Here is a 13,236-nt window from a genome sequence, read left to right as displayed (position 1 = left end):
GTTTCAGTTCACTAAACTTGGTACAAAGCTACCTTTCATGATCCCATGGCTTCAATGTTTGTGGCTGCAGTAAGTCAGTATTGTTGACAATTACGGTCATGTGGTTTTCAAAGCAAAATAAAGGTAATATTTAAGACCACCTACATAGGAATTTTCTTTTAATTTTATTTAAGTTTGGTAAATAAAAATCTAGCCCTACAAATTTCTATAAGCTTGCATTAATTACACTCTGATCTCTCTGAGTTGCATGCATCACATAACAATATATAACAATACAATTTCAGCAATGAATACACATTAATCAATCAATGTTAATCAATGCTAAACATATAAATAATGTTTTTGTTACACTTCAGCTTCTTGTAAAATATATTTTAATGATTATAGCTTACATTTTCAACTTCATAAAAGCCACAGTTGCTTATTTCAGGATTTTATAAAGCCACTTTACTCAATCTTTGCTATAAAATGAAAAGTAAAATATACATAGGCTGTTTTAATTTCTGTTGGAGCTTCTGTACAGCCTGTGGTGAGCAGAAAAAAAAGATATATTTTTGAGATACAGAGGAGAGGCGCAGCCTAATTCCCAATATATAATGAGTGTATGCAAATAATTCTTTGTACACCACAAGAGGCTGGCTGTAACATTTCTAATGCCTTGAAGGACTTATTCTGGGAGGACAGATGAGCAAGACTAGTGATCTTTCACTGTGATAAGGAGGACCCTGACAGTGAATGCAGTCCCCAAAATGAGGGGAGTGTGCTTTTTCCTGAAATAAGGTCTTCACTTATTCATAAAGAATGTCCAGAATGGACAGCCTCCACTTAACCAGGAAGACGACTGTCAATGTTAGGGGAAATAAATAGATGCTTTTGCAGCATGCTTTTAGCAAGTATTTTGTGTTTGGATTAAATTCTCGTTGTGGCTTGGAAAGTGGACCGATGACTCATGAGTAACCTTTAAGCAGCCTGCATGTGTAGTCAGTATGCACAAAGGATTATTCATTAAGACAGCCTGCAATATATATATAAAATAAGCAATAGCGAGAAACTTCAGGTCTGAAATTGAAATGCGACATGCAGTAACCAAAATAGACTACTGTAATTATACCACCACCGATGAATGAAGCCTTATCCTCAAGGAATATGAACTACGTTAATCAGGCAGTACACAGTGCAGCAAATTTACAATCATTGCTACAAGTAAAATTTGCACATTTAGAAAGATGAAAACATGATTGTAACATTACTGGGGTAGCGTATACTTAGGCAGCAGGAACCAGATAATTTGTTTTTCCCCAGACATGAATTTTTTCTGAATGTCAGTCCTGTTCAATCTGGATAAAAAGCTATTCAGACAAAACCTTTTTTTCAGTGAAACAGTAGGATTGTAGGGTTTTATATGCAGTAATTTCAAAATGCATTAGCAGCCATTTTCATCATCCGGAATAATAGTTTATATGAAGTAGCCACACTATGGAGTTATTGATGTGGTAAGGATGTGGTAAATTTTAAGCCAATTAGTCTTTCAGAAGGTCATATTTATTTAAAGGGTCTCCATCTCGGTAATGGCCCAGCATGCTTCGTTTCATTACCCTCACTGAGCCATTCTGACAATCACAAACCTCACATTAGGAAACAAAAGTATATTCTAAAAGGCTTATTTGGCCATCAAGTAATCACGTCACATCAAATAAGAGTGCTGCAGGCTGAAGGTATAGAACCCCAAGTGGTCTTGCATTCCACAGCCATCAAACTAAGATACTAGTAGCAGTCACTCCCAAAGCTGCTTTCAATACACAGATGGCTGAATTAATCATCTTGTATTTCTGAGCATTACACCCAAAGTATGTTTTCACACTGTGATTCAACCTCAAGATTCGGTTGTCTAAAATATAGGCTGTAGTTGCCCTTTGTTAAATTACACAAATACTACAATGTACACTGTGCATGTACGCAACAGCATGCGTTGTAGTTCTTCTGACAATAATAATCTCTCACATTCAATATAGTGACTTATCAAGGTCTACATTTAAGTGGTACAAATTAGCCATAAGACTGGGGCAACTCATCAAGTAACAGTCATTTGTTGCTGTTAATACATAACTCAGAAGTAATACTATACATACACAGGCCTACAAAATAAATTGCCATAATAGGGGCATCAGGGAGACTGGGAATGCAGTGGCTCATGTATCAACGGGTTTGATAATATAGTTTTCAATGCTGCATAGGAGGGACTAGTAAATAAGAAATATAAACATAACCGTCTAGTCAGCATAGGTGATCAAGCATTTAAATGAGGGGTTATTTCAATGATTACCTCCTTCTAGAATAACATTTTAAAAAAATCTTTGGAATGTTGAAAGTTATTAAAAATAATCATTTGGTAAGTCTCATGTTACAGATATGAAATGTCTCTAAAATTAGAAAAAGAAAGCATTATTTATTTCAGAACTGGTCTGACTTCAGTAAAATTCATAAAATGAATGGTAGATTCATTAATTGTAATACGATTATCTGTTCCTAATAATGTGACTAGTTCAAGCATTGACTATGAAATTATTTGACTATGACTGGGAGTCTCCAGTGGCAGTAAAAAACTAGGCTCTTTTTTTCCTGATGTAGGGTAGGTTTTAGTTGCTTAATTTCTGCTGGGATGGGTTGCCACAAGCCACCAGATGTCATCCATGAGTTATGCCCCTCCAGAACACATGTTTAGTCTCCAATAAAACGTTCCCACTACTATTGTAGAATGGCTACTGGTTTGCAGGAAAGTGCATCAGAGGCAGAATTACTGTTTCCACATTGAGGGGAACAAAGGGGAACATTTATTTTAGAAAGCTCATTAGAACAACTCTGTCTCGTCCTATTAAAGTACTGTTCTAGTGCATGGATGGCCAGGTATCAAATCCGGATGATGCCAGTGCCAGTTGGTAGCGAATAGCCCCTTAGGTACCAGTGTCACCCATTGAATGGGGGGTTTCAGTCAGGACACAGCACACCAGTGACTTCAGCTGTTTAATCTGGAACTCGCAAGTCTGCCTGTTAAGTTTCACATGAAGTGCCTCCCAGCTCATGTCTGCCACAAGCCTGACTTGTCAACTTCAGAACGATAAAAGCTGCAGCTTACATCACAAGCTTTAGAGGACAGCACATGCTTGCTGGTGCTCTCCCAAATCAATAACTTCAAGGGATTGAAGGGATTTCTGATTTCATTTAAACTTAAATAGGAGTCGGAAAAAAAATCAAATTTAAGCAAAAATGTAATTTATCTTTGCAACACAGCACAACAAGAACACAAGATATAACAAATGGGGGATGAAAACTTTCTGAAGGCACTGTCCAGCTGTGTTCTACTGCATTATTGCAGAATAAATAATAAATGTCAGCAACATCATGGGGTCTCACAATTAAAATGGCAGACAAGTTCACTCAGATATGCCCTCATGGAGAAACTGTCCATGGAACTTTGAGATGAAATTTTTAGAAGGCAAAAAGCTGGAGAAGGTAATAAAAAGATTGGCCAAGCTATGAACATTCCTGGGAGCTTAATCAAGTCCATTGTAACATATTAAGACAATGGCACAGCCCAGAAAAGACCAGCCAGTCTTACCAAACTACAACTGGATGAGAAGGGCAACTGGCCAGAGCTTCCAGAACTTACTGGCTAAACTTGGGACAAACAGTTCAGAGATCAACAATCATTTCAGCACTCCACAGATCTGGCCCCTTTGAGGAGTGGCAAGACAAAAGCCTCTTCTGAGAAAGGCCATCAATAAATCATGCTTGCATTTTTCCAGAAGCCATGTTGCTTCTGAAAGAAGATTTTGTGGTCTCATGAGACTGAAGTTGAGCTCTCTGGCCTGAAAGAAAAGTGCTACTGTATGTTTGGCACAAAATCATCACCCATATAACGACATCCCTACCGTCAAAGATGGATACAGTACAGGCGAATCCATAACTGCAGTATAAAGAAATGGCTTAAAAAACATGAAAGGTCAAATTTGGAATTGCTGAGCCAAAGCCCAGACTTTGTCCCATTGTTTAACTCCCAGAATCTGTGGTATGACCTCAAAATTGCTGTCCTCCAATGCTCTCCATCTAACTTGGATACACTGAGCAGTTTGGAACAAGTTAATGTGGAGGAATACTCAAAAATTCCAAAATCGAAATGCTATGTTCATACAGTACATACATGCTATACAAACATGCTACTATACATTCATACATACATACTGCACCTATGAAGAACCACAGCTGTAACTGCTTGCAAATGTCAATCTACAAAGTATTGACTGCATTAAAATTGTAACACAACAGGACAGAATGTGAAAAAGTAAAGGGTCTGAATACTTTCAGAAAGCGCTAGACTAGAATATATATGACTGTATATATGTAAATATGAGAGATTATCTGCAAATAAATAACACAATTTCATTATTTTCAGAAATAACATTTACATAAAAGAAATTCATTATGAAAATAGGTTAGTCAAAACAACTAGTTATATAATGTCAAACATTTTGCACAACTCAAAACCTTTCCCAGGTTTACTGTGAATGAAGTAACACCATTTAATTCTGTTAATTTAGCAATTTAATTATTTAGACAAAATAACACTGTTCTGCTACACAGTAGAAATAAGAGGAAATGATTTACATAATGTACATTGTTTTAAAATGCATTGCAGTTAGATGGCTACATTATATACACGATTTTCCTTTTCTCTGTTAGTGCTACGATGGCTGGAAATTGGGCAAGACTCCTAGAAATGGCTGCTCTAATGGTTAACTGTCTGGAACATTCCCTCGTTAGGTATAAATAAAAGAGCCTGTAAAAAAAAGTTTCCCAAACTAGATGGTGACTGCAGCTGAAACAGAAAGACCACCAGGGACCAGCAGCAAAATAACCAACTTTTATGGAACATATAAATGCATAAATAATGCAACAGTCCCAAATTTGCAGGTGTGTGTGTATGCGTGCGTGAGAGAGAGAGAGAGAGAGAGAGAGAGAGACAGATACAGGAAATGTATTACTTTCAGTTAGTAGACATAGGAATCAGCTACATTTTGATATAAGATCTGAAAGTCTGTGATGAATGATGTTAGCTGGGTAGCATGATATTATCACTGAGGTGCTTACCAATGTGAGAGAGGTTGGTTGGCACACTGATTTTGGGGTTGGTTGGTACAATGTTAAAATGCTATAGTTACATAGAATGAAGTAACCAATAGAAACCATTTTCAACATTTCAAATTAGAACCAGAGAACATGAACATTCAATGGAATAAATAGAAATATAATAAATAAAGTTGGTTGGGACAATTATTTTGGAGTTCTGCCAACCAACTCTGGTATAGGCGTGTAGTTAATTATGTGATTACATGCGCAATATACATATATTAAACCTGATGGAACCTAATGCTATTCTATCCACGTGCCTGTGTGGGAGGGATTTCACACACAATATTGTGGTTACTGTCCCATCAGTCGCACACACAAACAAAAACTCAGGCACACACACTCCAAAGGCCTGATACACACACACATAAAGACAAAGCTAAAAGAAAGATAAAAGGAGAGAATAGAAGGCCTGTAAGTACATGGAATTTCTACTGATGAACTGGTTGCTGGTAGGTGTCGGCACGAGGAATTTCATCTACCAGCCCAACGCTATTTTTCCCCGCCCAATGTTATCAAAAGTAGCCCAATTGGGCGGAATCCCGCCCAATATGGCAACACTGATTACGAGTGCGTCAAACATCTTGGGCGATTGGTTTGCCTGGAACACGCCAAGGAATAGACCCAGTCTGTTTTTGTTTTGATTTTGCCCGTGCGCCAAGGTCTTTGCAAACTTCTTCTTCTTCTTATTTTAATTTCTGACAGACTAGGCACAGTTAGTGCATTGCTGCCTCCCACCGGTTAAAAACAACAACAAATTTTGTCTTTGCAAACGAAAATGATGTACGTGTTTATTTGCATATTGAGCGGGGAAGTGAGATTCGATCACAAGTGGTCACTCGAGACGCATGTGGAGACGTATTCTGATGCCAGGTGGGAACTGACATCCGTCTTGACTGAATCTAGACACAATCTGGATATATATGGATACAAAGTACAGGTCTGAACAGGGCCACAGATGATGTGGATTGTCGGACAGTTAATTCACCATTTGGCCGTTCTCAGCCATAGGAAGCTTCAAAGCACTTGGCCAGCATAGCCTGGAGCTAAGACACAGAGCAGGAACTGGGAGGGTTGCCATTTGAGGTGTGAATGTGTGTGTATGTTTGTGAGTGTGAGTGTGTGTGTGTCAGAAAAGCAGAATTATTTTGTTTAAATCTTTATGTCAGTAATTCTAATTAGTAAAATTTGAATTGCCCTCTAGTAAAGTTATCACTGAGAAATATGTCTGGGCTGGAAATATGCATACATAGTAAAGGGGGAAAACCCATTTTTTGCAAATGGTTTTTTTCAAGGGGGGTTTAAGAGTCATTAAGAAAACAGATGTACAACACATTTACATAAATTAACCCCACATGTGTGCCATGTGTTGCCTGGAGGGGATACATGGACCATGGCACATTTTAGCGTGTAAGCAATGTGTAAGCATGCACATTCATCAAGATGTAAGGAACAACTTCATGCAAGACTATAATGCCATTTGACTCACAGAATAACAAAAATACTTGACAAAATGTATTCATGAATGCTTTACCACAATATTTGCATCAAATTTCATATCCAAACAAATAATACTGAAGTTAAATGTTAATTTAATTTAAAAAAAGACATTGGGACATTAAAGCCCGGATAAGATGAACAACTGAACAAATATCCTTTACCTTCCCCTTATGTCTTTAGAAATACAGTCTGGTTAAAAAAAATAGCAATATATTAATATTTTTTCAATGAAGAAATCTTTTTAAAAGACCTGAAACATATTATTTTGCATTTGTATTATTGTATTCGTGATATTTACCTTGATTTTTAATCAATTTTAAATGGGTATTCTGTTGCTTTCCAAGCTACCAATGGCTTCAATTAGGGTTAAGTGCCCAAACTAGGGTTAGGGTTAGGAAAACGGTAAGTCTGAGGGTAAAGGCAAGTTCACGGCTGTGTTCAGCGGCTTGAAGAATGGTTAGGACACAGGTTTGTTAATGAGTTTGAATGAGTCAAATATTGTCTACTGTAGCATGGGTACCTATGGACATAAAAAAATTAGCAATATATTTAAAAAAAAAATTTTTTAATCGTTTTTAAAGACCTGAAACATTATTTTTCATTTGTATTATTGTATTCGTGATATTTACCTTGATTTTGAATCAATTGTAAATGAGTATTCTGTTGTTTTCCAAGCTACCATTGGCTTCAATTAGGGTTAAGGGCCCAAACTAGGGTTAGGGTTAGGAAAACGGTAAGTCTGAGGGTAAAGGCAAGTTCACAGCTGTGTTCAGCAGCTTGAAGAATGCTTAGGACACAGGTTTGTTAATGATTTTGAATGAGTCAAATATTTTCTACTGTAGCATGGGTACCTATGGCCATAAAAAAATTAGCAATATATTAAAATTATTATTTTTTTAAATCTTTTTTAAAGACCTGAAACATTATTTTGCATTTGTATTATTGTATTCGTGATATTTACCTTGATTTTTCATCAATTTTAAATGGGTATTCTGTTGTTTTCCAAGCTACCAATGGCTTCAATTAGGGTTAAGGGCCCAAACTAGGGTTAGGGTTAGGAAAACCGTAAGTCTGAGGGTAAAGGCAAGTTCACAGCTGTGTTCAGCAGCTTGAAGAATGCTTAGGACACAGGTTTGTTAATGATTTTGAATGAGTCAAATATTTTCTACTGTAGCATGGGTACCTATGGCCATAAAACAATAAGCAATATATTAATATTTTTTCAATCAAAAAATCTTTTTAAAAGACCTGAAACATTATTTTGCATTTGTATTGTTGTATTCGTGTTATTTACCTTGATTTTTAATCAATTTTAAATGGGTATTCTGTTGTTTTCCAAGCTACCAATGGCTTCAATTAGGGTTAAGGGCCCAAACTAGGGTTAGGGTTAGGAAAACCGTAAGTCTGAGGGTAAAGGCAAGTTCACGGCTGTGTTCAGCGGCTTGAAGAATGGTTAGGACACAGGTTTGTTAATGATTTTGAATGAGTCAAATATTTTCTACTGTAGCATGGGTACCTATGGACATAAAACAATAAGCAATATATTAATATTTTTTCAAGGAAAATTTTTTTTTAAAAGACCTGAAACATTATTTTCATTTGTATTTGTATTCGTGATATTTACCTTGATTTTTAATAAATTTTAAATGGGTTTTCTGAGTTTTTCCAAGCAACCAATGGCTTCAATTAGGGTTAAGGGCCCAAACTAGGGTTAGGGTTAGGAAAACGGTAAGTCTGAGGGTAAAGGCAAGTTCACAGCTGTGTTCAGCAGCTTGAAGAATGATTAGGACACAGGTTTGCTAATGATTTTGAATGATTCAAATATTTTCTACTGTAGCATGGGTACCTATGGCCATTGAAACAATTCTCAATATATTGATATTTTTTCAAGGAAATCTTTTTTAAAGACCTGAAACATTATTTTGCATTTGTATTATTGTATTCGTGATATTTACCTTGATTTTTAATCAATTTTAAATGGGTTTCTGGTTTTCCAAGCTACCAATGGCTTCAATTAGGGTTAAGGGCCCAAACTAGGGTTAGGGTTAGGAAAACGGTAAGTCTGAGGGTAAAGGCAAGTTCACAGCTGTGTTCAGCAGCTTGAAGAATGGTTAGGACACAGGTTTGTTAATGATTTTGAATGAGTCAAATATTTTCTACTGTAGCATGGGTACCTATGGCCATAAAACAATAAGCAATATATTAATATTTTTTCAAGGAAAATTTTTTTTTTAAAGACCTGAAACATTATTTTGCATTTGTATTATTGAATTCGTGATATTTACCTTGATTTTTAATCAATTTTAAATGGGTATTCTGTTGTTTTCCAAGCTACCATTGGCTTCAATTAGGGTTAAGGGCCCAAACTAGGGTTAGGGTTAGGAAAACCGTAAGTCTGAGGGTAAAGGCAAGTTCACAGCTGTGTTCAGCAGCTTGAAGAATGCTTAGGACACAGGTTTGTTAATGATTTTGAATGAGTCAAATATTTTCTACTGTAGCATGGGTACCTATGGCCATAAAACAATAAGCAATATATTAATATTTTTTCAAGGAAAATTTTTTTTTAAAAGACCTGAAACATTATTTTTCATTTGTATTATTGTATTCGTGATATTTACCTTGATTTTTAATCAATTTTAAATGGGTTTTCTGAAGTTTTCCAAGCTACCAATGGCTTCAATTAGGGTTAAGGGCCCAAACTAGGGTTAGGGTTAGGAAAACGGTAAGTCTGAGGGTAAAGGCAAGTTCACGGCTGTGTTCAGCGGCTTGAAGAATGGTTAGGACACAGGTTTGTTAATGATTTTGAATGAGTCAAATATTTTCTACTGTAGCATGGGTACCTATGGCCATTAAGAACGCATCAAAACAATGATGATTGCTGTCAATTTCTCTCATCATGTTTGCATCTGATATTTATATTTGTTTATATGTTAGAAGCTTAGGACAGATGTTCATTGAGTTCAGACCTAAATCTCTTTCCAACAATGCTTAAAAATTGTACTCTCTTCTACTTACGTGCATTTGCACTGAACAACAACTACATTACATTACATTACAGGCATTTGGCAGACGCTCTCATCCAGAGCGACGTACAACAAAGTGTATAACCATAACCAGGAACAAGTATGACGAAACCCCTAGAGAGAAGTACTGGTCCAAGTACAGGGAACAACCGCATAGTTCAACTTGGACCCTGATGGTTAAACTGATTAACACTAACAACGAGAACGGCAACAGCGCAATCTATGGAAAAATAAAAATAAATAAAAATACAAGTAGTCGTTAAGACAGTTGATGCGCCTAAGTCACCTATGAAACAGCTGCCTAGTTACAACCCTAAGTTTAGTCATTTACAGGGGGGAAGGGAGGGATGGGGAGAGGTGCAGCCTGAGGTAACAACTAAGGTGTTAAACAACACGTTATTTTTCTTTTAACTATGTATTCTTTTTTACAAATCACATCATATTTAAAAAGAAAGCGTGCTCATGCTTGATACACACATAAAACAGCATTCATATTTATAAGTGTTTACGCATCACTACAATCTGGATTTGAATGAAAATTCTTTAACCTAGCTTTTGAGTTCCAGACAAACATTTGCTTTGCAAACATGAGCTGACCAACTTTTTGTAGTGTACCTACCTAAGTGACTTATTGTATTAGCATCTGCCACATTAAGCCACTATGTAAGGCAGTGTGTTAATTTTAGCAAATCCTTGTTATTGATTTAGATATCTTTACATAAAACACATTTAATACATTTGAATGTAGTCCAACAAATGTCCAACGTTTCATGGAAACATAATAAACTTACTACTGCATGTGTAGCTTATGTAATTTTTGAAAGCTTTCCCCCCAAAATGACACGTATTCATGCATTTTCGAGCAAGCCCAAAACAAAAAAACAAATCTGGAAATGTAACACATATATTGTAGTAAATACTTCTAGAAGACTGTTCCACACGACATTCGATGAATAAATACCATATGTGTCTTTCTCGTTTATCTCGTGAGTAACTATAAGGAGGTGACCAACTAAAAATAAACACTTACAAGCGTACATGAAGAGAATTAACAGATGCAGACATCTCCATCCCGAAATGTATTGGAAATGCTTTGTATTTTTCATTATCTTACGTGCGTAAAACGAGTAAATAAAAATAAATAAATAAACATACGAAATATCGCTGGGTTACGGGTTTCATGAGTTCACGTCAGCTGAAATCATCGCAATGTGTACACAATCTTAAAAAAAGAAAGAAAATAAGAAATTGACGTCAAACGGAGCTGGTCTGTGGTTGATTATATTAACCTGAACAGAGTAGACCTCAAGTTGACAGTGCGCGGTAGCCTACAAGCAGGACACACCAATCTTGGGCCAGAGATGTCTTAACTGTGTACGCGCAAGAAAATGAGTCGCCTTAAGTGATCTAACTCCATGTCATTAACACATAACTGAATTTCAGAGTGAAATAAATACAAAAACGTGCTGAACACTAAAGTATGCCATGTCAGCTTTCCTAGCTTGCTATAAAGCCTAAAGAAAATTTCAATAAGCAGTTACAGCTGCACAGGAATTTTTCTTTTTTCTGAGTCAAGTCAACCCGTGATGTTTCTCCTATCATTTTGGTTCCTTGTAGCTGGAATTGATGTTAGTCTGGCTTCAGATAAGGTAAGTGAAACCTTCAATCATCAAGTTACTCTTGGCTACGCTGCGTTTGAAAATGTCTTTTCATAAGTATTATTATTATTCTCCCAGGTGTTGTCACGGTCGTTAAAAAACTCGTTGCTACTAGTTTCCTCTAGAACTCCACCATCTATAAATGTTAAACCTCTGAACGTTCAGGATTATTTGAGTAAGATTAATTAGGCTATTTAAAGAAGCACGACTGTGTTCTAAATATCCTATGAACAATTACCCTCTGTGCTGCGAACACGTGAACTGTAACACGGAACGTTTGAATGAACTCGAGGCACCAACTCGGTTTCCGAAATAAATGTTTTCATGCTATACTGAATTTACGTCAAAGAATCCATGACCTTAATATTGTAGGCCAAGCCATTGTCTTGCCATTGTACTTAACAATTACACGTGGACCTTACGTGTTTAAGTGTTACTGTTTTTATTCCAGGTTAGTGGAGCAGATAAAGAAGGTATGTATTGAAAACGATTATCTTTTCAACAAGTTAACAGAATGTATTCAAAATTAGACCGTTCATCTGAGACTTGAAGAACCACTAGCATAACTTAAAATTAAATTAACTGTTTTTATCCAGCATGGGATTAATAAAAGCCCCAGTATGAAGTAGTTTAAAACAGTTTTTAAAACTTTCACTGTAAACTTGCATAAACAAGTAACTGAAAGAACATCTCCATGCAATTCAAATCAAAAACAAATTCTAAATTAAATGTTAGAAGTAATTAATACCAAGAACACAGTGTCCAGTGCAAAATCATTTAAATCCAGCTGCAATCCTTTTCACATTTCTTGAGTATATTGTTGATTTAATTACAGCCTCGATAATGGTGTTTTAAAATGTGTTGCTGTTAGTACACCATTGAGATATGTGTGCTTTTGTTCTTTACTCCTACAGAATTATTAAAGAGGCAACTGAAAGAATATGGACTAATTACACCCATCAGCACAGACTCTGGGGGCCACTTCTTGTCACACCTTCTCTCAGCCAATCACAAGCGGCGGGTAAAGAGGGGTGCGGAGCGGAATTCGGAATATTTATTCTTCAACATCACAGCCTTTGGGAGGGAATTACATCTGCGGCTGAGGCCCAACAGCAGGCTCGTAGCCCCTGGTGCCACTGTGGAGTGGCGTGATGACGTGGGGATAGTTGAAGTTGCCACCAGCACAGAGAATAGACTACTGTCTAATGACAGCACAGAGCAGATACTGATTAAAAAGCCCCTTAGAACCGACTGCACTTTTGTTGGGGGCATCACTGACCTTCCTGGGGCATCTGTTGTCATAAGCAACTGTGATGGACTGGTAGGTGACAATTCCTTCTCTCTCTATCTGTGTCTCTTTCTTTGAATTTGGATTTGTAATAACATGGTCAGCCACCTTTGAGAATGTATACATAATAAAAATATTGGGCCCAAAGGATCAGTATTTTGGTGTGAAAACATTGGCAAAATAAAACCACCAAATTTTTACACTTGTTCTATTATTAAATTCAGATATATCTCATGAGCTATTATAGAATTATGTTACCTATCTGAACCTTGTCAATTCCAGTCCTTTGTTTGCTTCAAACAGAATTTATGGTGTGTTTTGTGTGTGTCTGGTCTTTCCCTGTGGTCATGTTTCACTGAACACCTCATGGCTAATGAGAACAATAATTTGTCCACACCAGTGCTGCATAACCTGTTTATGGGCCCAGTCCTACAGTTCTACCGTGGCTCACGCCATATAATTCATACTGTTGATGATGTGCCCTTGTTTCGCTCATTCTTTGGAGAGGATGAAGTTGCAGAGTAATACGATCTTAGATCCCTCTTCTTGCATGAATAAGAGGATGTCATAAACTTCGATTTGA

The 13,236-nt window shown here is 36.7% G+C and overlaps 1 protein-coding gene across 1 annotated transcript in view; it reads left to right on the top strand.

The window, feature by feature from the left end:
* The first annotated feature begins 11,036 nt into the window (after positions 1–11,036).
* The window catches only part of LOC135239729 (A disintegrin and metalloproteinase with thrombospondin motifs 3-like), a 32,398-nt gene continuing 30,198 nt past the window's right edge, over positions 11,037–13,236 (top strand). The window contains 3 exon segments of the mRNA XM_064308605.1: positions 11,037–11,356; positions 11,817–11,838; positions 12,280–12,686. Coding sequence (XP_064164675.1) covers positions 11,294–11,356; positions 11,817–11,838; positions 12,280–12,686 — 492 coding nt within the window. The 5' untranslated portion in view covers positions 11,037–11,293.

Source organism: Anguilla rostrata, chromosome 14 (assembly GCF_018555375.3).
Source record: "Anguilla rostrata isolate EN2019 chromosome 14, ASM1855537v3, whole genome shotgun sequence".
Classification (NCBI taxonomy): domain Eukaryota; kingdom Metazoa; phylum Chordata; class Actinopteri; order Anguilliformes; family Anguillidae; genus Anguilla; species Anguilla rostrata.
The sequence above is the reverse complement of the archived record's forward strand: the minus strand, read 5'-3'. Positions and strand labels throughout refer to the sequence as shown.